The sequence below is a fragment of the Emys orbicularis genome, chromosome 4, assembly GCF_028017835.1.
Source record: "Emys orbicularis isolate rEmyOrb1 chromosome 4, rEmyOrb1.hap1, whole genome shotgun sequence".
In the NCBI taxonomy this organism is placed as follows: Eukaryota; Metazoa; Chordata; order Testudines; family Emydidae; genus Emys; species Emys orbicularis.
The window spans coordinates 52,346,648-52,374,302 of NC_088686.1; the positions used below are offsets into that span (position 1 = coordinate 52,346,648).

Consider the following 27,655-nt stretch of genomic DNA (forward strand, 5'->3'; position numbering starts at 1 on the left):
GTTTTCAGTTTTTATTTTATTTAATTTTTCCTGGGAATTTATCAGTATTTATTACCACAACAAAAACAGGTGAAAATCAGATTAAAAAACTATTAATAATTTTCTAGGTAAATATCGGGATTTATTTTGGTGGATGGAAAGACAGAGGGGGAAAGTATTCAGTAGATTAATGATTTGAATTTGGTTCATCAGTGTGGTTTGCTGCAGAACTAAACAGAACTCAAAACACAACGCCACCTCTGAGTTTAAGAAAACAATATATCTCTAATCCCCAAATAAAACTTTTCATTTGAATAAACAGCTTACTGTTGTAGACTTAGAACTATTAGCCGGTAAATATTTACATTTAATAATTGGGCCACACCATTTGCAGTGTATACAGTCAGTTTCATCCTTTTCTCCTGTTTTTTTCTTTTTTTAAACTTTTGAATACTTCCTTGTGTTCTGAAACATATTCTGATACTGATTTTTGTTTTCTTCCCATTTTAGTGTGTCAAATCTTTAAACCGTTATCTGCCAACAGCTTGAAATGTGTATGTGGTGGGTGTGTGATTCATCAGTACGTTCAGATGTGCATGCACTTCAGAGCTTGCTTGCGTGTTTGTTTGTTTATTGTGTGGATCTTCTAGACTAATTCATAGCCTTACTTCAACAGGCAGCTTTACGTATACTCACAGACTAATGTATTATCATAATACATATGTCTCATGCAATAAATTGTATTTTCCTAATAAAACAAGTTATTTTTTATACATTTGAATGATACAAAAATAGGGTGAAAATCAGAAAAAAATGTATAATACTTTTTGTAAAACCTGGGAATTTTTTTGGTAAAAATCAGTTTAAACTGAAAATGAATACTGTATTTGGACTACCCCACCAGCGAGGTAGCCATATCAACTCAACAACAGCTATTGGCCATTGAGGGGATTCTTAGTTCCTTGGTCCTTTGCAGTATACTGGTTGTCTTCTAGGCCTGGAGACAGCTGTTGGTTAGCGGTGATACACAGGAATTGGAGTAAGTTAGTTGTAGATTGAAGTAGTGTTGGGGAGATTGCTGGTTTCCAGTCTTTTATACAAGGATTTCATGTGCGTGAACAAAGAAGCTGTATTGGAGGTAGACACTTTATTTGTCCTCACCCACGACTGTGTCAAGAACTATCCACCTAAACTCTTTTGGCTAACATAGTCTGATTAACCAGACTGCTTCTCCCCATTAGTAGTTCTTTCAGTTGATCATCATAAGGAGTTTGCTGTGTTATCTGTAGGAAAGATAGACTGCCTCCAGGCAAGTTTTCCTCTGAATGTGTATGAGTATGAATGTGAATGTGTATGAGCCTTGGAATCCTGACAGACTGTCTGTCTCTGGCTGGGTACAGAGATGTCAGTGATTTCCTGGGTTTACTGAAACTTAACTGCATTTCTGTCTCCTCTCCATCCTAACTTCTTTAAATCAGTGAGCTGGTTGTGGGGCCATTGCTAACAGATTTATTGGTGATTCATTTTGTTAAGGAAGGGTGCAGACCATCTTCACACATGTGGAGGATCATTCCCTCCTCACTTCAAAAATGTGCTTGTCTATTATTTCCCTGTCAGTAGTCTTCCATTTTTAGTGCAAGTAGTTAAGAAAGTAGTTGTTTTTTCAGCTTCAGTGTTCCTTGACACCAGTTACATCCAGGATAGGTGGTAGTCATTGATTTGTCCTTCTTTTGGAATTGATAAAACATGGTGCTCTGGGGTATGCAATAGGTTAATAATTTAGCCATCTGGCTTTCTTGGTCATACCAGACCTTAAGATTTTGATACAAAACAGTATGAACTGTTCCTCCCGTTACTAAAGGAAGTTGTAGATGTGTCTAGATCCCACCCGTAGTGATTGCAGCAGCGATCTCTAGAATAGAGGAGTCAACCAGAAGATGGTGTGGTTGCTTAGAGAGTAAAGTATTTCTGTTGGTGGGAGGTTAATGTTTTGATATTTTGAAAAATATGCATAGTATACTTTTAGTATAATAAGACCTAAATAAGGCTTTTATTTGCCTTATTAATGTAGATTTGTTTGAAAAATATTGAGCCTCATTCTGGTAGGTGTCAGCGCTACCCACTTTTGGGGGGTTTCGTTGTTGCACTTCAAGCTGACAGATGCTGGAACTGCCTTATGTTGTAGATTTCATTCTCCTTTAGCTCATTTCCACGCATTAAAAAAAAAAAAAAAAACCTTAAAACACTACTTTTCAATTATAACCACTTACAGATCACTTTGTAGATAGAAGAGGATGGAAGGCTATCTTTTTTATGTTTTAGGAATGAAGTCATAGAATTTTGAAATATTTTGTCTGTTTTTATGTTGCTGGATTTTTTAGCTGTACTCTGAAAGTGTATCAAGTAGCATCTGAGTGGTCTGGGGTTAATAGGGTACTCAATAATAAAATTAATCAATTCATATTTTTAAGATTAAAGTTTCAGCAAAGTAGACATTTTAAAAGTTACATCAGTGTAACACTGATAACTTTGAACTTTGATTTCTATATGGACAGAGGAAGAACAAGTATATATATATGATATGATTTTGGCAATATATTTTACAGCAGGTTCGGGAAAGGATGGTAGAGTCGAAGGGTGAGTTCCATTTCAATTAGTGTTTAAAATAATGTCTGTCTATTTCCAAAGTAGCTGTAATTAGCTCCATATTTTTATTTCTGATTATGCAGTAGACAAACTGTCTGCTGCATCCAAGGTTTGCTTAAACCACATCTTATTTTTTGCCAGGATCAAGCTCACCATCTTTCATTTTTTCATTTGTTTTTTTTGCCTTCTGTCTAGTATGATATACATCAGAGTCCCTCTGTTTTGAAGTGTTTTGTGTATGATCATTTTGATCTACTATAATAAATCCCTTTCAGAAATAGCCCAATAGATTATTCAAGTACTGTACTTCAGCAGCCTACTCTTTAATTGACCCTATCTCATTTGAGGGGAAGGCTTTGAAGTCCTGAGCCAAACTTAGAGCTCATGATACATGCTGTCCTCTATTTTTTTAATGGATATTTCATTACATATTTGCCCTTTAACTATGGCAGTATCGTCAGATTAGCATGTTGAATCCACATCAAGTGCTTATCTTATAATGCAAAAAGAATTCATCGCAGAAAACAAAGGTCCATATGAATACAAACACATTTTTGTGAAATGATAAATGCATTTTCTGTTCCCTCTATTAGAATTTCAAAAGAGATATTTAGCCTCCTTCTCTGCCCCCGCTTTATATAAAACATGGATGTGGATACATTGCATCGTATGTGGCTTCTGTCTTTGTACAGTACTTTGAGGGCTATAACCCACCTCATCAGAGGTCTGTCCTGTAGTAGGTGACTTCTTGGTACCCTTCTGGCTCTGTCAATCTGGACACTCAATAACAGACTTTAAAAGTGGCAATTCTTCAACAACAACAAAACTTCAGAAACAGACTTCAACGAGAAACTGCAGAACTGGAATTAATTTGCAAACTTGACACCATCAAATTAGGCCGGAATAAAGACTGGGAGTGGCTGGGTCACTACAAAAAATAATTTTCCCTCTGTTGATACTCACTCCTTCTTGTCAACTGTTGAGAATGGGCCACATCTACCATGATTGAATTGGCCTCATTAGCACTGACCCCTCCCCCCCCCCACTCGGTAAGGCAACTCCCATCTTTTCATGTGCTGTGTATTTATACCTGCCAACTGTATTTTCCACTCCCTGCATCTGATGAGGTGGGTTATAGCCCACGAAAGCTTATGCTCAAATAAATGTGTTAGTCTCTAAGGTGCCACAAGGACTCCTTGTTGTTTTTGCTGATACAGACTAACACAGCTACCCCTCTGAAACCAGTCCCTATGTGTATTCCTTCCACTGGGTACACATGCACACCATGTGCCCGAATCTGGAAGTTCTTCAAAGCTGTGTCTGTTGGAACACACATGCACAGTAGCTCTCGTGCTTCTGATCAAGGTTCTAATTGTCAGCGCACGTCAATGCCTCACCAGTTCCTCCTTACTGCTGCATGGCCTGAGTTGTAGTTGTGTTCTTCTTCACTTTGTAGTATAACCTCTATAGAAAGCATTTGTAAATAGTTATATTCTTAGATTAGTAGTTTAAAAGTTAGAATATTTCTTCCTGGTTGGGGAACCCCTCCCCCCAGCTCTGAGATGATGCCCAGAGTCCCGGGATTCAAGAATTGTGTCTCCTGCCCTCAACCCTTCTCCATCAGTGACGAACATCAATGCTGCTTGTACTGTCTGGATGAGGCGCATATCTCTGAAAAGTGCAATATCTGTTGCTCCTTCCTTCATCTACGGAAGCACCTGATGGAGAAGACTTTGAGGCTCCTCTCCTATCCAGACCAGAGAGACCCCACTGTGCATTGGCCTCAACTGCCTAGCTGTACCCCTTCAAGCACCTCCTTAGAGCGGAGCCATCAACATCTGTGCCCAAGGATTCTTCTCCCAGGGCTTTCCATGAGAGTAGAGGGCACTCTCATGAGCACAAGGATAGATATCCATTGAGGATTGTCCATAAAAAACGTGTTTCCTCCCCAATCCGGTCCAGGTTGGGTAAGATGTTACAAGCGGAACCTAAGGACCCGACTCCAGTGAAGTCTCCCACTGCCAAGGAATACATAAAAAGAAAGATCCGCCAGTTCTGTTTGTCACCTTGGTACTGAAGCATAAGGATAGATACTCAACACTTCTGTCTATGAGTGCTAATCCAGACCCATTGTCAGTACCACCGTATTCATCTAAAGACTGTCCGGTTACTGCTGATGCACTGGATCCATCAGAATTAACTGCGGGAACCCCTCAGACACCAAGACTTATATAACATTGGAGGATATATTTCTTCCTTATCTGCAGTTTCCATTTCTTTCTGGCCCATCCCTCCTAAGGGATTTCCTTATTCCAGAGGAGGAGCCCACATCACTGTTCCAGGAGCCCTCTGACCTCCAACCATCCAGCAGGAGTGCCCTGGTGATGACTGAGCCACTGCCAACAGAGCAGTTCTCGGACTCGGATGAATCAGAGGAGATCGCTGTACCAGAATCTCTGCAGAGGCAATTAAGCCCCATTAGACAGTTGAAGGGTTATGCTTGCCGTTCCGCCACCATACCGATTTCCAGGGGGTTCCCTGCAACCAGACGATCCCTCATTTTGGCCTCATTGGAGTCCATGGGATTCTTATGGCAGGCATCTTGGCCCCTCTCCGAAGTTGTACTGCTCCTCTCCTTCTCATCCACCAGTTCCGTTGGTGTATGAGGAGGAAGAGGTGGATCTCAATCCACAGGTCACACTATCAAAAGGCTACCCTGGCAGATAAGGACTGGCTCTAAGACTGGACTTCCTGTGGAGGAAGGTCTTCCCCTCCACAGGCCTGCAATTTTGTGTCACTAACTACCAAGCATTGTTAGTGAAATATGATTTTAATACCTATTCCAGGCTTGCGGACTTTAGAGACAAGCTTCCCACAGAGAACAGGACCCAGTTTCACTCTCTTCTAGATGAGAGGATGCTATTGGCAAAGGCAGCCCTGCAGATGTGGCAGACATGCACTCGATGTGGCAGGTATGGATTCCAGAAATTTGGCCACTGATCTTGTCACGAGGAGGGACTCCTGGCTGCAATCATCAGGGTTTCCTAGGTAGGTCCAAAACACCATCCAGGACCTCCCTTATGGTGAGTCAAATCTCTTTGATGAGAAAACAGATGATTCCCTGATGATACTCATTAAAAGCCTCAAGATTGACTCTGTGTTCCCTGGTGATTTATACTTCGACCCCTCAGGAGGAAACACTAGTGGCAACCCTATAGACTGAGGCCACCCCCTTCTCATGCACCTTTTTACCAGCACAAAGACAAGCCACCGCTCAAACGTCAGAAGATTCAGAGGCCTTGTTTCTCGGCCCTAGCTGCTGCCACAGCCTCTACTCATTCTCAATCACCAATGAAGAGACACTTTTGACATATTGATTGAGACCCCTGTACCACCGCTGATCCCAACCAACTCATCCCCTGTTACTTTTGGGGCCATCTTACACTCTTTGCCCACAACTGGAACAAGATCACTATGAACAGTTGGGTTCTGGAGATTATCCACCAGGGACAGTCCATAGAGTTTCTCTCATTTCCACCTCACAAACTCCTTTCCTGATCCCTCTTCGGGGAACAATTTCACAACGTAATTCTTCAACAGAAAGTGGACTGCCTCTTACACCCAGGGGCCATAGAGCATATCTCACCTCATTACTATGGGAGATAATTTTACTTCTTGAATTTCCTAATTTCCAAAAAAAGATGGAGAGTGAGACTCATCTTGGTCCTTTGGCAATTCAACATCTTTATTTGAAAACTGAAGTTCTGGATGATTATTTTGGTATGTGTATTCCCCTGCCTTCAGGAAGGGTTCACTGCTCTCCACATAAAAGACACATATTTCCATGTGGACATTTGCCAATCACACAGGAAGTTTCTACATTCTGTGGTAGACCAGGAACTCTTCCAGTTTTGAGTCCTCCCCTTTGGGGTGGTTACAGCACCCAGAGTATTTACAAAAATTTTCTCTGAGGTAGTAGCCCAGATGAGATGCCAGGGCTATATGGTATTCCCATACCTGGAAAACTGGTTCCTGGTAGGCCGATCTTGTGAAGAGGTCAGGTCAGCAACTAAGATTCTCATACAACTTTTAACAGCCCTAGGTTTTTGCATAAACAAAGAAAAATCTGTTTTGTTACCTACAAGGTCAATCAACTATATAAGGGTAAGGCTGGACTAGATTTATACAAGAGAATTCCTCCTCTCAGAAAGGTTTCATGCACTGAGCACCCTGATTTTACACATCACTTGCAGACCAGGAACCACAGTGCACAGTACCTTTCATTGTTAGGCCACATGCGCCTACATGTCTCCACTTACAGTGCCTACAGGCTTGGCTCCACTCAATCTGTTGACCAAGCAAGGACCATATCAACTCCAGGGTGATTGTTCCCACCACTGTTGTCACAATGGGGTACTCTGTTGTCGGACCTCTTTGCATCCCTAATGAATAGAAATCTCCCCCTATATTGATTCAAAGGAGCCATGGGTTGAGACTCCCATGGCAGTGCTCTGCTGATGTCTTGGACAAACGTCCTCAGATATGCCTTTCCTTCCCTTCCCCTGCTTCCACAGGTCATAGGGAAGATAAGTCACAACAGAGCCAACATCATTCTCCTAGCTCCCTACTGGCCCAGGCAGTTCTGGTTAATGGAGATTTTAATAATATATGCCCATCCACCAGTCAGGATTCACCCGTTCTCAGATCTCCTAACCCAAGATGGAGGGAAGAGTTCAGGCACCCGAGTTCAGGCTCACTTCATCTCATGGCCTGGGTTTTGGGTGGGTGTTGGAAATAGAATGCTCATGTTTGGCCCCCATTCAGGTGATCCTTAACCACAGTAGAAAAGAGTCTACTAGAACCTGCTATCAAGCCAAATGGAGATGCTTTTCGGCCTGGGCACAACTGTTCCAATATTCTCCAATGGACTGTGAATATAGTAAATCAGAGAGAAACAAGTATAAATGTAATGGAGGCATTGTGTTTAGTGAATTTGTCTACTATATGATTTTAATCCAAATCAGACTGATTATAACAGAGTAAGATATTATAAGCTATTGCTTTACTGTCAGTCATTTGAATTCTTTAATATGTCTAGTCAATGTCCATTTTGGATCCATAACTTAAATGAACTTTAATTACAGTATTCACTTTGTTTTCCTGTGCTAAATGATTATCTCTGAAGTGCAATTTTATGATTAGCAGAGATTGAATGTATAAACTAAGCTAGGGCTGATTTTCCCCTTGAGTATAAAACAGGTAAATTCATAATGAAAGGATGTTGTGTTTGGATTTCAAATGAATGCAAAGTCTGTTCTGCTTTATAGGTTGTATTTTTAAAACTGTCTAATCACTCTAAAATTAACAGAAGAATATTAAATTGAACTTCAGAAATACAGAAGTTAAATATGAGTCATATATATTGGCTACTCATTAATATTAATCTTTTTCCTCTCAGAAATTAAAAATGTATGTATATATTGAGCAAATATTTTTGAACTATTTAACCATCTAGATTTTAGTGCTTATTCCTCAGTGGCATAAAGCTGTGGTGGATAAATAAGGATATTAATTTCATTATGGAATTTCCTTGTAACCAAAATTTACATCGTTCACAGGTGTTTACATAAATGTCCAGAATACATAGGAGACAGAAGTTTTCCCCATCTGAGTTTCCTTATCTCAGTATAAATTATTGGAGATATCCTATCTCCTAGAACTGGAAGAGACCTTGAAAGGTCATTGAGTCCAGCCCCCTGCCTTCACTAGCAGGATCAAGTACTGATTTTGCCCCAGATCCCTAAGTGGCCCCCTCAAGGATTGAACTCACAACCCTGGATTTAGCAGGCCAAAGCTCAAACCACTGAGCTATCCCTCCCCCCAAGTATAGATTTAGTTATATTAAAATGGTACATATTGCTAATAAATGAATTTAAATAGGGACCAGGACAAATTAACTTTAAAGAAACAAAATTGGTATAAATCAATTCTCCTTCTTCCTTTCAGAGAATAAAACAGTGGCCCAGTCATTCTGTCAGCTGTGTGCGTTTAATTTCCATGGAAGTCACAATTTCCATTGAATGAGATGATTGGGCCCCAAACATTAAAGTTAAGCTTAGTATAAGCCCCAATCCAGCTCAGAAATCCAGGGTCAGATCCTCAGCTAGTGTAAACAGAGCTCTGACAATTTCTACAAACTGAGGACTTGCCTTCCACTGGTTGTCAAAAAGTCATATCAGTGAAGAACACAATGTCTCCCTGTGCTTTGCTATAATGAAAGAAAAGTGTAAATTCATTAATCATTATGACTGGATGAATGAATCCTTCCCAAAGTTCTTGTTATAATGTCCATGTTTTAGTATGGCTTAGAATTTCTTAGGGATGCTTGAATAGATGGCAACAAATGAGTTCTGAGTTAAATAATAGCCTATTATGAACTGAATCCTGCAACATTACCAAGCATAGCATTTTCTACTGTGAGCAAGGTTAAGATTTTGTCATGGTTACTTTTAGTAAAAGTCACGGACAAGTTGTGGGCAATAAACAAAAATTCATGGAAGCACGTTGCCTGTCTGTGACTTTTACTAAAAAATAAGTGGGGGAGGGGAGGAATGACAGCTGGAGCTCTATGGAGGGGGGGACTGGCAGCCACACCCATTGGAGGGAGCCCAGCCCCGGCACAGCCATGCAGGGGGGAGGAGGGGCACGGCCCAGGAGGTGGCGGGGAGCACACAGCCCTGGCTCTAGCCCTGGCTGCAGCTGCTAACAGCTGAAACCAAAGAAGTCATGGATATCCTGTGAAGTCACGGAATCCATTAAATCTGTGACTAAATTGTATCCTTAACTATGAGTTAATGATTCATATTTTTAAAGGTATTTAGGCATTGAGGCATTCAGCCTAAATTTTTTTTTTCTGTTCTGACCACCAGCCAGCTTTTATTTTTACATACAGGCACACAATGAGGAATCTGAAAGTTGAAACTTTGAACGTAAATAATCCATGTTAAGCCTTTGCTACGTGTGTGTGTCTGCAAGTGTATATAATAATAATTTTAAAAGTTACAAGCAAGTGAAAAATCATTTTTGAACGGTTATTATAATATAAGGAAGAACCTAATAAAATCCTGCTCCTTTTGGGCTTGTCTTCACTGGAAAATGAGGTCAGCATAAAACATGATCTTGGATCATGATTAAACCCCTACTGAAACTAGCTTGCAGAATGATAAATGTGTCTTCACTAGAGAATTGGGTGATTAGAAAATACTGCAGACATGCAGCAAGACCAGGTTCACTGCTGCTTACATTTTTGTTTTTCCTGACTATTTTTATTTGAATTCTGAACACTTAATGTTGCATTAACATAATGTTTTGCATTTAACTTTGTTACAGATAAAATTGTTCTGTTTAATATTCTGCTTGCAGTCTGAATTAACCAACAAATAGAGTAGCCATCACTATGTAAATGGTAGAAAGCTCAATTTTTATGCTGAGTGCATGAGCCATGATGACCTGTCAATTAATCTGCAGGGACCCCAGCTGGATCAATTACAGCTTTAGTAGAAGGGATGTCAAATCTTTCTTTACCACTTGAGTCAGCCTGGGAGAAAGCGAGGATAATACTGACGAACAAAAACAAAATGAGAGGATGACACTGAGCAACCAAAACTTTTCATCAGTTTATCCATTGCAGGTGGGACTGAATGCAGCAGTAGCAAAACTGCTTATAGAAAAATTAAATTTCAGATTCACTTCAGTCACAATCTTCAATTTTTTTTTAAATTAATAGCTAATTTTGGGTATAACTAAAAATGATTTTTTTTCTTTCATTAACTTATCAAACTAAGAAGGCCAACAGCATATTGGGCTGTATTAATAGGAGCATTGCCAGCAGATCGAAGGAAGTGATTATTCCCCTCTATTCGGCACTGGTGAGGCCACATCTGGAGTATTTGTCCAGTTTTGGTCCCCCCTCTACAGAAGGAATGTGGACAAATTGGAGAGAGTCCAGCGGAGGGCAATGAAAATTATTAGGTAGCTGGGGCACATGACTTACGAGGAGCAGCTGAGGGAACTGGGCTTATTTAGTCTGCAGAAGAGAAGAGTGAGGGGAGATTTGATAGCAGCCTTCAACTACCTGAATGGGGGTTCCAAAGAGGATGGAGTTCTCAGTGGTGGCAGCTGACAGAACAAAGAGCAATGGTCTCAAGTTCCAGTGCGGGAGGTCTAGACAGGGCCGGCTCTAGGCACCAGCAAAACACGCTGGTGCTTGGGGCGGCACATTTTTAGGGGCGGCATGGCCGGCGCCAGAATGCCGCCCCTGCCGCCCCTAAAAATGTGCCCTGGCCGCCCTAGCTCACCTCCACTGCTGCTGCTGCTCGCGCGCCGCTACTCGCCCTCCCTCCCAGGCTCTCAAACCTGGGAGGGAGGGGGAGATCCCGAGCAGCCGCAGCGCGCGAAACAGCTGATTCACGCGCCGCTACTCGCCCTCCCTCCCAGGCTCTCAAACCTGGGAGGGAGGGGGAGACTCTGAGTGGCCGCGGCGCGTGCGCCGCCTCTCCCCCTCCCTCCCTCCCTCCTAGGCTTGAGAGCCTGGGGGGAGGAGGCAGGGCTGGGGATTCGGGGAAGGGGCGGAGTTGAGGCGGGGCCGGGGGTGGGGTAATTAAAAAACGGGGGGGGGGGGGGAATTGTTTTAGCTTGGGGCGGCAAAAATCCTAGAGCCGGCCCTGGGTCTAGATTGGATATTAGGAAACACTATTTCACTAGGAGGGTGGTGAAGCACTAGAATGAGTTACTTAGGGAGGTGCTGGAATCTCCATCCTTAGAGGTTTTTAAGGCCCAGCTTGACAAAGCCTTGGCTGGGATGATTTAGTTGGTGTTGGTCCTGCTTTGAGCAGGGGATTGGACTAGATGACCTCCTGAGTTCTTTTCCAACCCTAATATTCTATGATTCTGTGATAAATAAAAGTTATTGCATTGTTCAAAGTCTGGGTGCTGTGCCTTTTCTGCATTGTATCTGTTGTCTAAAATATCATTCACAAATGAGCCTAGACAATAATTTCTCACTAAGCCCTGCAATGTAGCAGTCCATCCCTGCTCAACAAAGCACTTAAGCATGTGTTTAACTTTAGATACATGCTCAAGTCCCATTGACTTCAGTTGGATTTAAGGATGTGCTTTAAATTAAGCATGAGCTTATGTATTTTGATGAATAGGGATGGACTTTAGCATATGCTTAAATGCTTTGCTGAACTGGAGCCTAAGTCAATTTTGGTATTCATAATTCTCCATGTAATAAGTAAATTGATTATTAATATGTTAACAACAATGCTGTTGCATTTCCAACTGCCTATACCACATCTACAGAAATAACCACTGGATTATGGCAACTAGATTATGTAACAGTTTAAGGTCCAAACCCAATAGACAATATAAATTAGTTTTGATTTACTTATTTATTCTGGCTGATGACACAGAAGGCAAATTTACTTTGACCAATGTAATATCTCACTGGCCATCAAACCAGGCATAGATTTAACTGAATGTTTCAGGCAATACAAACATTTAAAGATTATTCCTATTAACACAGAGTCTGTTTCCCTAAAATAGTTGAATTTAGAACCTAAAGTATGCAGTGTGTCTATTTCTAAAATATGACTGCATTATAAAATTAAGAATTTAAGTATTAGTGCCCATGTTTGTTACGCGTACAATAGGTCCAAGAAAAGTGAAAAATTTTACATTTTAAATACATTTTGAAGTCTCAGGGCTTGATCCCACCGTGTATAAATCTTTGAAGTATCAGGGCTTGATCCCACAGTGTATAAATCTTTGATCACACTAAAGTCTATGGGAGTTGCCAGCATGGAATGCATCTCAGGATCAGTTCCTTACTTTGGATGTGTAGATGCCAATTCATGTTCACTCCAAGCCAAAGTAAACTCTTGAAGGAGCCTGCTAAATAATGTAAAATCTATTTTGATTATTTTTGTTTATGGATATCCCAAGGCCAACATTGACTTAACAATGGAATTGACCACTTTATTTTGAAAAACCCTAGAGCAATAACTCCCCGCAGTTGTTTTTCTTAGGTGATCTAAACCTTGGTTAGCTGAAATGCATTTGAATAAATGTATATTGTTTATCTGCAGCCCATGTTAAATAATTCAAAACTATTTTAATTATGAATCAGGATGTCCTAACCTATTGGACAGACTATAGGAAGGATGGAATTATTGCACCTGGAATATTAAATCGTTTTTTACATAGTCTATTAGGAAAATCTGAAATTAGAAACTCCCTACAAAACAAATGACACACCATTGATAAAGGTTTTTTGACTGGAGTACATTTCTAGGGTTTGGGGTTGAGTAAAGTGGAAAAGGATTTGTTTAATTCCATAATAGTGAGTCATTTGATCCCATTTTTGATTTGATATGATGAAGATCTGTGATACAAATTCCCAAGTCTAAAAACTGGTGTGATTAGACAGAGCTAACACTGTTTCTCTGTAGAAATTCTTAGAAATGTTTTTCCTAAGTGGTGCAACCTCATACAGAGACAGAACTGACTTCACTGCAGCTGGCCTTTATTATAATCAGCTCTATAACTAGTGTAAAACCTCCCCTTGACTGGTATTTCAGTCCTCTCTCCATTAATGTGAAAGGAACAGGAATGGGCCCAGCAGTGGTTGGGTCTCAAGATTTTATTTGGATTGAACCATAAAAAATTAGCTTGACATCATGTGATGTATTACTTAGGCCCCAGTTCCTGAAAATATTCCTATTCAGGACAGCATCTAAGCATGTGGTCAATCCTGTTCACATCCATGGAATTTAAGCACATGCTTAAGGGCTGTTCTGAACCAGGGTTGATTTAAGCATATGTTTAAGTCCTGTCCTAAACAGGCTTTAAGGTTTGTCATAGCTTGTCTATCTGTTTTATGTAATGCCCATCCCCATAGTATTTATGAATGCAATATCTGATCAATTAAATTATTCACAGATTAGTGCTGTGGTCAGCACTCACATGCAGGTTTAAAAGACATTTTTGTAGCTTTAATTGTATGATTAAAATATAAATACGCCATTTTGTTCACACCTCCAGGGATATATCATCTTTGCTAAGGCCCTGGCTTATCTCCCTGTAGTACTCTTTACAGCCTCTTCCCAATCCTTCAGATTGTCAGTTTCACTCCCACTCTTATAATGAGGCCAAACAAATCTTTGATTCAAATTAAACATCTGAACGCTGATGATCTGGAACCAAAATGTCTTTATATACTGTAGCTGCCTATTCCATAGTTTAAGCCAATCCCAAAATGATTATTCTAACTATCGTAGCTGATCCAACAGTTGGAATTGTTGCACCTTTCCCAAGAGGATTTGAAATTGCTAGTGCAGGCCAATTTTTGATCTTTCTGTGAAACTTCCTATTCTTGAGTGATTGCACATCTCCATTGCAATTTAGATGTGTGTGTGTGTGTGTGTGTGTGTGTGTGTGTGTGTGTGTGTGTGTGTGTGTGTGTGTGTGTGTGTGTGTGCGCGCGCTCCGAGTACAGCCGCCAGAAATTTTTCCCTCAGTGATATCCATCGGGTCGGCTCTGGTGCCTGCTGGTGCCGCACGTCCATAGCAACGGTGTCTAGGGCATTGGTGTTTTCATGCTCCCTCAGTTCCTTCTTGCCACCCAGGACAGTTGCTGGAACTTCTCTGTCCTTGTTCTTACAAATCTTCTTCAGCGGATTTTGTTGCCTACTTTGTTGTGCATAGTTTTATTCATAGTTAGCTAACTTTTCTTTTGTAGTTGTTAGACTTTCTCTGTTTTAGCAGAGTTTCCTTTGGTACTGGTGCCGAGGCCTGGCGCTCCTGTCACCATCTGAGAACCTTGGCACCATTCACCATCTCCGGTGCTGAGGAAGAAACAGAAGAAGATGTTCCCCGACTCCTAGAATGGCCAGACATGGAGACTGCAGCAGAGCGCGACCTGCACAGGGTCATTCCGCGGCTCCAGCAATTCAGGCAGTGCCATTCACTCCAGCCACATTGGAGGTGCCACTGAGCCTGGCACTGATCAATCTATCAGCACTGGAGGGGCAGCACAGTTCCAGCACTTCGGCGGTACCATCCACGCTGGAGACTTTTGCTGCAGCTAGAGACCTGCTCCTGCTGTCGGTGCTGGCATTGCCAGTGGTACAAGAGCCAATGGTGTCGGTGTCAGCGGGCAGAAAAGAACATGTGACTACTGGCTATAGCTCGGTACCGAGACCCTCAGTACCGTCTAAGGGGGAGCTGGTCATGATGGCCCAGTCCTGGTCTTCCCTGCCTTGGCACTGGTCACTGGCACAAGTGGGAACTGCTCCTCTCTGTTCTCCAGACAGATTCCTCATCATCAGAATCATATATCTCCTGCAGCAACCGGCCCCGGCATGCAAGTTGGTACTACTCTGTGATGGACCTGGGCCAGGCATTCTGTCAGTTGCTTGGCCTCCTGGACAATGGCAGGTGCCTGTACAGTGGCCCTTCTGGAACCCATTGGCGTTTCCCCCTACACAGGGTTCTCGATCGAGACGCTCCTACTCGGTGGCCTCTGAGGGAAGAGTATTGCCGCCTCTTCGAGCAGAGCCTGATCCAGGCTCCAGTACCGGACTGGTACTGACTACCAGGAGCCAACACCATGTGACCCGGCCGGTGCTGAAGGCAAAGATCAGTACTCCCTGCTGGTGCAGGATTCCTCCTTTTCTTCTCCTGACGAGGCCTGTGGCAGGAGCTGACATTGCGCGCTCTCATGACAACAATAAGGCTCTTCTTAAGAGAGTTGTCCAAAACCTGGGCATCCAGATGGAGGAGGTTAAGGACTCCTCCCACTCTTTGTTGGACATCTTGGCCACAGTGGGCCTGTCAAGAGTGGCCCTTCCCCTCAACAAGGCCATCAGGGACCCAATAAAAGCCCTATGGCAAACCCCAGCATCCCTACCTCCCACAGCCAAAAGGGCCAAAAAGAAGAACTTTGTCCTGGCTAAGGGATATGAATTTTTACATACTCATCCTCTCCCAGTATCCTTGGTGGTCTCAGCTGCCAGTGAGCGAGAGTGACAGGGGTTACCACGGGTGACCCCTAAGGAAAAAGACTCTAAGAAGCTAGACCTGTTTGGGAGGAAGGACTACTCAACTGGGGGTTTGCAGCTCACTTTTGCGAACTAACAAGCAGGTTATGACTTTAATATTTGGGACTCCTTGTTAAAGTTTAAGGACTTGATGCCCCAAGAGGCCAGACACAAGTTCTCCTCTTTGGTGGAGGAGGGGAAGTCTGTAGCCAGGGCTTCCCTACAAGGGACCCTGGAAGCTGCGGATTCAGCAGCCAGGTTCATGGCCTCCGCAGTGGTTATGCATAGAAGTTCCTGGCTCCAATCCTCAGGCCTCCCACAGGAGGTCCAACAGACTCTCCAGGATCTTCTCTTTAAGGGCACTTTGCTCTTTTCAGAGCTCCATGGCCTCTAGGATTCCAGGGCTACTCTGAAGTCCCTGATCTTATACACCCCGGCATCTATGAGAAAGCATTTTATGCCCCAGCCTTCCTTCTGGTTCTTCCCTCCACTGTCCCAGAAGGACTCACAGAGGAAGAGGAGCAGAGACTTCAGGCAGAGACCTCCACCCCAGTTCTCTCGTCATCAATGCCTGCTTCCCCAAGACATTCCAGGCACTCTAAGCAGGTCTTTTGATGGGATTCGTGGGGACAGCGTACCAGCCACAGAGACTTTGGATCCAACCTGCACTTTGTTTGCGGACCACTTGTTCCACTTCCTTCGGTCATGGTCTTGTATTATTACAGACCCTTGGGTACTAAATACAATAGAAGTGGGATATACCCTCCAATTCAATTCTCTTCTGCCCACCTCATCCCCCTCCCTGTCTCTCTTCAGGAACCCTTCTCATGAGCAACTTCTAGCCCAAGTAGGGTGACCAGACAGCAAGTGTGAAAAATCGGGACGGGGGTGGGGGGTAATAGGAGCCTATATAAGAAAAAGACCCCAAAATCGGGATTGTCCCTATAAAATCGGGACATCTGGTCACCCTAAGCCCAAGAGGTGCAGAGCCTTGGAAGAGGTTCCACAGAATTTAAGGAGTTGAGGGTTCTACTCCCATTATTTTCTAATCCTGAAAGCCAAGGGAGGTTTCAGATCTATCCTGGACCTGTGGCAGCTCAACAGTTATCGGCAGCACCATGCGTGTTTACAAAGTGCATGGTGGTCGTAGTGGTCTTCCGAAGGAGGCAAGGGGTTCAGGTTTACCCTTACCTTGACGACTGGCTGGTCAGAGGCTGGACTAGGGCTCAGTTGGAGTCCAGCATACATCTCATCCAGTCAACCTTCAGGCAATCATGATGCTTATAGAGCACCTCAAGGGATTCCTGATTATAATGACACGGAGTTGCCTGAGGCTCTTGGGTCAAATGACCTCATGTACTTATGTAGTTCAGTATGCGAAACTTCGACTCAGACCTCTCCAGGCATGGCTAGCTTTGGTGTACTCACCAAAACCCCATCATCTGAACACGATCCTCATGGTTCCTCCCCCCGGTTCTCATCTCCCTTGGTTGGTGGCTGGACCCGCTGGTGGTTTGCGTGGGCATTCCGTTCTCATGGCCCCATCCATCGCTGTCCCTTGTGACAGACATATCAGCACTGAGGAGGGCGCACACACACCTACATTGGAATGGACATGTGCAACAGGTCTCGAAGAACAACAGTTATGGAAAGGTTAGTAACTGTTTTTGTTTTTTTAGCATTCGACTGGGCAAATGGTAATATGCTTCCTGTTAAGAAATGGTCTGCATCAGTGGCCCTTCTTGATCCACTTTCATTTTCCGTGTTTGATAATGACTTGCGGCTACAATGCTCCCATGCAACGTATCTTAGCTTGTGTCTATCTTCACATAATGATGCAATCTTATAAAATAGTGCTTAGAAAAATTTCTTTAAATTTGGTTGAATCCTTTGCTAATTTATGGCAAAGGTTTAATGCACTGATCATTCTTTATGTCTTTGCTAGAAAACAGATAATACTCATTCTAGATTATGTTGTTTATCACATTGCCTCAGAGAGACTCTTAATAAATCTGGATGAATGTAGCAACTACCTCATAGACTCATAGACTCATAGACTTTAAGGTCAGAAGGGACCAATATGGTCATCTAGTCTGACCTCCCGCATGATGCAGGCCACATAAGCTGACCCACCCACAACAGAATCTTCCAGCCTGCGACCCCTGCCCTATGCTGCGGAGGAAGGCGAAAAACCTCCAGGGCCTCTGCCAATCTACCCTGGAGGAAAATTCCTTCCCGACCCCAAATATGGCGATCAGCAGAACCCCGAGCATACAGGCAAGATTCTACAGCCGGACCCTCATTTTACCCGCGATGGCACGTTAATGCCTAATTGACTAAAATCACGTTATCCCTTCAAACCATTCCCTCCATAAACTTATCAAGCCTAATCTTGAAGCCAGAAAGGTCTTTCGCCCCTCATACAACCATTATGAAAAAATGGCAAATAATCACACCTTTAAATTTTGATGACAACATTTAAAACAATTTACAAATTAAAAAAAAAATCCTTGGTAAATACGTTATCATATACTATAAAAATGAAGGATTATAAAATAATGTAAATGACAGGCTTGGACATGAGTTCAATAGATATTACGAACAAACATTTCATAAATACACAGGTTTTAATAGTTGTCAATATGATAGCTCTGGTAAGAGATCAGTATTATTCTAAGCAGTACAAAAGTTGGAAACGAAAGTATAAAAGTTTGCTGCAACTTTAGTGTACAGCTGAAGGACTGGCAAATATACTTGGAAGCACACTTTTAGAAATTTTTCTAACATTCATTTTGGTATGGCTGATAGTTACTAGCATTTTATCCTTGGAATATTTACAAGCAATTGCGAATCCATACTTCTCTTTCTATAAATTAAATTCTGCATGAATAAAGAATAATTCCATATACAATAATGACCACAAGAGAGAAACTCAAGATAACAATGATTATATTTCAATCATATCTGAAAAAAATATCAAATTATCTATTACAATAAAATATCATGTAATGACACAGATTAGTTATGGTATTAATTAGCTTTATCTTTGATGTGTTTTTGTTTTTACAGCTTCTGCCACATTTGAAGACTTTCAGATCCGTCCCCATGCTCTGTTTGTTCATTCATACCGAGCACCAGCCTTCTGTGACCACTGTGGAGAAATGCTGTGGGGTCTTGTGCGTCAGGGACTTAAGTGTGAAGGTAAGTTACATTAGCATTTGCTTTCCAATCTCAGTGAGTCAAGCATGCCACTTCTGTGCTTGACAGTATCTCAAAATAGTGTGGGCACCAGAACTATTCTTCTGGTCTCCAAGGGGCATCCCATAATGCATTGTGGAAACTGGTCAGAATATAGTGAGCCTGGAGCCAATCCAAGGTACTCCAGAGTACTTATTGAGACAGCAAAGCAGTACAATCAATGCAGCACAGTTCTGGGTGGACATATGGAGTAAAATCCTGACTTCATTGAAGTCAATGGGAGTTTGATTTCCATGGATCCAGGATTTCACCATGGTTTCTAATTCAATATGTGCTGTACTGGTGCAAGTAAAACAGTGTGAACACACAGTTGGTTTATTTAAATTGGTTTAATTATGGTGGTATAAGCAATAACAATGCAACTTTTTTATATAGACAAGGCTTTTGGTAAGCAAACAGAAATTCTGATTTTGTATTTGCCATGTGACAGAGAATGCTTCCTTATTTAAATATTTCCAGCAAGTAAAGGCAAAGATATTAATCATGGAATTCGTATAAAGATTTGAAGGTAAATATTTTCATGGTTTGTGCTATCTCCTATACTACTATGTCAAGTAAATCCACTACCATTTCGCTAGTCAATATGTAAATGCACCCTCAGTTAAAATTACTAGGAGTTGTGTGTGTATGAAAAAAAAGCACAAAACTCATTGCATACCTATTGGATGGCTTTCATTTCAAGAGACAATCAAACAATGTAGTCTCAAAGTTCCCTATGTTCCACATTAATCTGGTGTTCATTCCCTTTTTGCTATTGAATATTATTTACGTAAAAAATGAAGAATATCTAACTGAGATTATAGCCAGAATTTTTTGCACTAAAAAGTGAATCCCACATGTTAATTTTCCTCCATGAATTTTTTTTGTTTGTTTTCTTCATTTTGGGTATTTGGTGCACACTGCATATTTGAACCTAGGCAGGTTGAGAGGCATGGCTCATTGTTTTCAGCGGGGGCTGCACTGACCAGGGTTACTCCAGCCATCAAGGAGAATTTTTTGATAAATGAAAAATAATTTTTTTTTCTCATTTTCTTGTCCAGTTTTAGGCCCTGAATCTTTTTTAAAAATTGTTTGTGGAGTCTCCATTATCTTCCCTAACATTAAGTAATGATGCAAAGCCATCAGGCTTAGTGTAGTCTTATGATTTGTACTCCGGGTGTGGTTGGGATGGATACGCTGGCAGAAAATCAGAAAGGCATGTGAATTTGCCTAGAAGTGTATTCATTGTTAATGGTTAATCTCACTCCCCTCTGAATTGCTTATATATAAGCATTTAAATGCTTATAATGACCTGTGATACAGCATGGCCAGAGGGCAGCAGGAGAGGGTTAGAAGAGAGCCTTATTTCCTGTAGAGGGAAGAAAGTTTGCTATAGATTAATTAGAGCACCTGAAGCCAATTAGAGCACCTGAAGTCTGTCACCTGATAAAAAACCCCTGCTTCAATCAGACACGGGAAGGAGTTGGAGCAGAGAGGATTGGTGTTGGAGCAGAGAGCAGTTTGGAGGGAAGCAGAGGGAAGTTTGGAGAAGTGCTGAGGTGGGCTAAGAAGACCAAGACCCTAGGTAAAGGGACACCTGGCTTGTGCAGAGGGAGGGCAGGAAGCCCCCACAAGCTGAAGGGCAGGAGAGGGAAGTAGCCCAGGGGAAGGAACCGCTAGTTCAAGTGGTTTACCACTATCCTTAGGGCCCCTGGACTGGGACCCGGAGTAGAGGGCGGGCCCGGGTCCCTACCTCTCCACTCCCCTCCTCTAGGACACTAGTAGGGCAGTTAATATCCCAGTTCAGGGGCAAGAAACGGCGCCCTGACCCCCCCCCCCCCAGAAGAGAAAGCACGAGACCCATCATAGTGGTGCCGGCAATTTGCCACAGACCAGAGTAGAGTATTTAGGCGGAGGAGTTCAAGAGGCGTAAGCCATTATTCTGCTGGAGAAATGGGATCTACTCTCTTCTCTTTTAAAAAAGATATTGTGTTTAAATAAAGAGTAATTTTGTATGGTTGTCTGACCTAACTCATTGATAAATTGAGATGACAGAAAAAGGACAACATGAAAATAAATGTAGCAATTCCTGGAGTAAAGCTAATAATGGAATAAAAATATTGTGGGAATTCAAAACAAGATGTTTAGTATGACTAACGTAACAAGGATAGTGATGATGATCTTTCTCCTCTGGGCCTAGAATAAATGAACAAGTCGTAGTTGAATGACTGAAACTCGTATCAGCGGGGTATCCATGTTAGTCTGTCTGCACAAAAACGAGGAGTCTGGTGGTACCTTAAAGACTAACAGATTTATTTGGACACAAGCTTTCATGGGTAAAAAACCCACTTCTTCAGAAGCATGGAAGAAGAAGTGCATCTGAAGAAGAGGGTTTTTTACCCCCGAAAGTTTATGCCCAAATAAATCTGTTAGTCTTTAAGGTGCCACTAGACTCCTCGTTTTTCTGAATCTAGGGAACCTTTCTTGAGACAACACAGTAAACTTTCTGAATGTCTGCTGCTTTGGAAAGTTCAGCTATTTTATGGGTACATTTGCAATCCTTACTCTTCAAGATATCCAGGCTTCTTTAAAGGGGAAAAAATGTATATCCCGTGTTGTCCATAGACAAATAGTAATACTGTTGGCTTCAAAATATTGTACTGTTTGAAGTGCAAGGATAACTAGATTTACTACTATTGATGTTCACCTTTATGTGTTTAGTTACAGGCTGTGTTTACACTACATAATTTACAGAGGCACAACTGCAGAACGTTTGGTGAAGATGCTGTAAGCCGATGGGAGAGAGCTTTCCTGTTGGCTTAATAACTCCTGCCTCCATGAGAGGCGGTAGCTATGTTGGCGGGAGAAGCTCTCTCACTGACATAGCGCCATCTACAATGGCACTTAGGTTGGTATAACTTATGTCACTCAGGGGTGTGGATTATTCACACCCTTGAACAATGTAAATTATACCAAAATAATTTGTAGTGTAGACATAGCCTTAGTGTTTGATATTAGTTGTTTGTAAGTAATAATAACTTTTTAAAATCCCGTGGGTCCAAAATCTTATATTGACTGGCATCCTCGGGAATACCACTGGGTTCATTGGGATTGAATTGGATACAAATCAACAAAGAACATGAAACATTTTTTGTCAGCTTTCACTTTCCCCCGTCTTTATTTAGCCATAATCTGGTACTCTGTCTCCAATTGCAAACTCTCCTCCCCTCACAACACCAAATGCCAGGCTAGGCTCTCTTCCTCATGAGGTCTTGTCATACTATCAAATCCAGAATTTAGGCACAGAGGAGGGTGTGACCCAGGAACCTTTTGGTGGAAAAGGGTGCACAGAGTTTTACAGGCATCCCTAAGGTCAGATGTATGCATATTAAGTGTACCAAAAGGTGGCATGTGAGATCTCTACCAAGAGCCAAGAGTCCATTGGTCATCATATACATTGCAAAATGTATGTACGGATAATGTCTAAGGAATTATGTATCTGTACTGAAAATTATGTTCTTAGGTATGTTAGGGCAGATCAGCTCCTGTCAGGTAGGAAGGAAGAGACACTTTTATGTCTCTCTGACTGGTAATGTATGTATTGAGTGTTGTCCGCTTCACAATGGAGGCCTAGCTACAGTCTGAGCCATATGCTAATCAAGAGATTGTAAAATTGCCAAGAAAGAGGCACACAGGAAAACAACAACCAGCAGGGAGGTGTCCTGCTTATGAGTAAAGATAATGGTTGTGGCGGTATAATTGAGGATACAGGGAGACACCCTGAATCTTTTCCACTGAGGAGGAAAGCTGACAATTTAGCTTGTTCTTGAACAGAAGATCCCAGCCAAGCCTGCCTGTAATATGTGGGAAGGATTTTGGGTGAGCTATAAGACATGACAGTAACTCGTTAATTAAGTCTAGGCTCTAGGATAAGTGTTATGATTTTATTTTGTATGTAACAATTTGTTTCCAATATTTCTACTTACCATCTCTCAAATTTCTATACTTGGTTAAATAAAAGTTTAATCATTTGCGCTATAAACTTATCTAAGGGCCCTGTGTTAAGTGGAGCTGTGATCTGAGGTGTATGTAGTAAGCTGGGGTGTACTGTTCCTTTGTGAGCAGTAAACCTTTGAATGCTGAGAGCATCCAGTGGAGTAGTGGCTGGGCACTCTGGAAGGATGCTTGGAGGACTCGGGGTTTGGAGTGTGCCTATCGCTAACCTGCATAGGGCCAGCAGAGCCTCCGTAGGCTAAGCGGGGAGTGCTTGTGTTGCCCGTGCCGGTGGAATCAGGAAGCTGACCCACGACAGGTACAGGCAAGGCTTTCTCACACTAAAGGCAGGTGGAAGCGTCATTCTGTACCCCCAGGAGGTGTCACAGAAGGTTGTCCATGTCTAATCTATATCTGAGGAAAGGCCTTTCTGTCATGTAAATTTCTCACACCCTGGGCCTAATTCTTTTATCTGATTTTATACCAGTGTAACTCTATTGACTTCATTAAAGTTGCTCTTGAGCAATACTGGTAAGAGATCAGAGTATAGATATTTGCTGTGACGATTCTCACTTTACCCAGAGTCTCTGTACTGAGCTCCTGTTGGAATGTTGCCAATGACTGACGTAAAATTAAATCTTTTTTCCCTACCTCCCATGTACTGAGTGTACAGCCACTATAGTGCCTTCCGCTCATAGATTCTTTCAAATGAGGGACTAAGACTGAGGTTTGGTCATGGTGGTAACTTTTGGAAGTTTATTGAATTATATATAGACCATTGAGATTTGCCTTAACAACTTTTTAAACTAGCAAAACTTAAAGCTAAATAGCAATGCTGAATAACAATAGCTTCAGAGAAAATTAGGGTGCCATTTTTGTTCAATATAAAAATACATTTCTACTTTATTCTGAAATAATCTTTAATAGGAAGGTTTCATGTTTTCCTTTTCAGGATGTGGTCTAAACTACCATAAGAGGTGTGCATTTAAAATCCCTAACAACTGCAGTGGTGTACGTAAAAGACGACTCTCAAATGTTTCCTTAACGGGACTCAACACTATTCGGACAGTATCTGCAGAACTCTCACCTACCACCCCAGATGAGGCCCTTCTGGTATGCAATTATCTAATTATTAAAATAATAGACCGTTGCAAAAAAAAATGAAATTCAACGTTTTGGGATTTGTTCTTCCTACTAGACACAGCGAGAGAAAGGTATGTAAATTTACCACACTTTGTTGTGAAAAAGAGCACCTTAACACAACAGGAAGGACACTGTCTCAGCATATGAATGCATATTTGTCAAGCTCTGCTTCCATCATAACCCAAATACAGTAAATAATCCATTTTTGAAGGATTATGGTATTTGAGGGTCTGGTGATGTCACCCTTTCTTAGATGAGTAGTCCCAACTGATTGTAGAATAGGCTCATATAAATTAGAATTGATATGACAAATATGTTTACTCCATAATTGAAAAAAAATCTTTCATGTCAAAGCTGCATATGTATTGATTTGTGGTACAGTGAAAAATGGCCTCAGGAGAACACTTGAAATGGGGGCTCATTAAATATCTGAATAACTTCTGCTCTTGGTTTTGTGTGTGTTCAGACATTTTTCATCTGTGTAGTGCATGAACCACAATGATTCCTACAGCACTTTAACTAGTACTCGGAATAGTTTGCTCTGCAAATAATCCTTTTGTATTTAGTGATGTTTACATGTGCATCTTGTTTTAGAAAAGAGTATTAGGTTTAGGAAGAAATTTTAGGGCTTATCTACACGGCACCAGCAAAGTACTGGGGTGTGATTTATCAAGGACTCTAATATGCTGCACTCTAACTGTCCCATATAGCTCCTGCTGGCACACTCTCGTTCACGTTAACATTAATGTGCCAGCAGGGTCTACATGGGACAATTAGAGCGCTTTACTAATCACGCTGCTTTGTCACATGCTTTGTAAACAAGCACTTAGTATAAGGGTGATAACCAGCTTCACTAAAATAAAATACATGTATTTATGTATTTCATTTAAGAACAAAAAGTTAATGACTAGAATAAGTTAGGTTACTATATATTTTTTGTCATGGAGAGGGATACCTAAATAGTATACACATTGCCATAATTAATATATTTTAATAGCTAAAAAAGCTGCACTGTGCTTTTCAAGGTTTATTTTAGAAATGCACACTTATTAATGTCATTACAATATTGATAAAAATAGAATTAAGAGGCAATGTGACACTATTTTAGATTGTTTCCAGAACTGTTGTTAAAAGGGGGGGGACTGCCACTTTATGTACATTTTAAACAGCTTAAAATTGCTGCAGGACTTAGTACTGCCAAAAAAGACACATTGGATTAAAAAGGATAAGATGCTTCTCAGGAACAATAAATAAACGTTAATATTTAATTATTAGGTAACCCTAGGCTGAATTTTGAATGCCATGTATGGAAAGGGCAGGACATTATTTTTTACTTCACTTGATGCATGATTACATCTTGAGAATTTGCTGTTCCTAAAAAATAATTGTTACAAATAATTTTGGGAGGCAGGATGTGTCAGAGGATTGGTGACAGAATATGGAACCTTTTTCATTTAGGCCATTTGTCTGTATCCAGCCCAGTTAAGTAATGATTCAGATGATCATCTAATGTCTGGTTGGTGTGGCCTACATATAGTAATTGGGTGTCTTAGTTGAGGGTCTCAAGGCTGCCATTGTTGTATGAGTTCTGAGCATAGTGGACTTCGGCTTTCAGAACTGTCATTAAAGCACCTTTCTGGAACATTAAATAGATAGTCTGTGCTGTAGAATGCTGAACAATCCTATTGATACACTTTTCTAAAGTTTAGGGGTGTTCTGGGCTTTGGTTCAGGCCTCTCTATATACATGCTCTATTAGTTGTACAGCTCAGTTGAAAGTTTCAGTTTGTTAGACTTCTAATTCTGTGACTAAAGGCCTGCCTGTCTGCTTGTTGGACACATGTTCCTTGAATTATTTAAACACCTTTATTAAATGCCATTTAAAAAAAAATTACTTTAAAAAAAATCCAGATTGTTACTCTGGATTTCAATATGAAGAAATATAGTAGGGTTCATAATGAGTGGCAGTGCATATATATTAGTAACATTTCTTTTCTTTACAGATCATTAACTCATACAATGCTATCATTTTCCTACCAAATTATGCTTCAGAATGACATATAGATGGATAAAATAAAAACCTTTAACAAGTAGCAGGTCAAATGCTTAAACCTTGAGAAATTAAATAGGTAACTTTCTAATTTTCCTTTTCTTCCAGAGGTAAAAATTTCCATGAAGAAAATGCTCCTCATTTAGGGCCAAATTCTCAAAAGTGACCTCTAAAATTGTACCCACTGTTTTTACATGAATAGTTTTCCCCATGCTTGTTTTTTGTACATATACACTGTTAGCTCTCGTCATTCTAATCCCTCTTTTGGACTCTCTCTTTCTGCAGTGTTCATTTAAAGCCAATTTTTTGTTGTAATTTATATTGTGATAGCAGTTGAATGCCCCAACTAAAGATCTGCCTTGGTCAATCCAGAGTCAGACCGAACATAGCCAACCTGAACCCACCCTGAGAGTTCTAGTCATTTTCAGACCAATCCTGTCCCAGACCTGACACTTCCCCCCCAAACTTGTGTCAGCACTGCCATCTCGTCCTTAGCACTCGGCTTAGTGAGGGTTTCCTGCAAGCCTAGGCACATGATTCATCTCTGGCTGCCTTGTGCCCATGGGGTTGATGCAGCAGTGGCTATGTGCCCTGATCCTGCTGGCCGCCATCGCCTTGCTGCACTGTGCTTGCTACCAAGCGAGAGGCACTACAACTTGTCAGCACATTCACTCCACATGCACACAGATTTCTTTAAGGTGGTGCTGGCCGGCAGGACGAGGCGCACACAGCCACTGCTACATCAATCCTATGGACAGGAGGAAGTGATCAGAGATGACCTCACCTGACCCAAGCCTGAGAGGGTTAGGTGGTTTTCAGATCCAACCTGACCCAGATCTGTTGGTTTTGAGACAGGTTGCAAGGCTCTAGTCCTAATTTGGACAGGGCCCAATTGCATTTGGTGCTGTACATACAAAAGGAAGACATCGTCCCTTTCCCAAAGAACTTAAAATTCATCATCATCATCACCACATTCTGTTGAACCACTAACCATGTGCTCTAACTGCTATGTAACCTTTGTCCTTCCACTCTGTCCCCCTTGTTTCTTTCCTCACTATTCTTGTTTTGTTGCATCTTATATGTCATTGTAAGATGCTGCAAGACAGGCATCATGGTTTTTTTCTCTCTATTTGCTCTGTCCTGTGGGCATAGAACATTTGGGGGCACTAAAAATAATAAGATGAATAATTTGAACACACTCAAAAATCAGGTAGCTAGATATCTGTCTAATATAGATATAAAAGGCCTCATTTTTGTGTGTACAGATTTAAGCATTAAAAATGCATGCATAAAACTTGTATATGCAAAATGATGACTGCAGTTTTAAAGAAAATGTGAAGATGCTGTATTAAGATGCCATATTTTCACAGAACATTCAACCTTGCCTCTAATTCTGCTGTCTCAGTCAGTTGTGAGTGGGTAGACACACTCAATCAAATACATTTCTCATAAGCCTTCCCTCCACTCTTTCTCCTCTTGTTAGTCTCCATAAAAGAGTGTGACAGCTT

The 27,655-nt window shown here is 41.5% G+C and overlaps 1 protein-coding gene across 2 annotated transcripts in view; it reads left to right on the forward strand.

The window, feature by feature from the left end:
* The window catches only part of PRKD1 (protein kinase D1), a 312,437-nt gene that overhangs the window by 205,838 nt on the left and 78,944 nt on the right, over positions 1 to 27,655 (forward strand). For both annotated transcript variants that reach the window (XM_065403098.1, XM_065403099.1), the window contains exons 3-4: positions 18,795 to 18,926; positions 23,908 to 24,068. In XM_065403098.1, the coding sequence (XP_065259170.1) occupies positions 18,795 to 18,926; positions 23,908 to 24,068 (293 nt within the window). The remainder of the gene's footprint in view (positions 1 to 18,794; positions 18,927 to 23,907; positions 24,069 to 27,655) is intronic.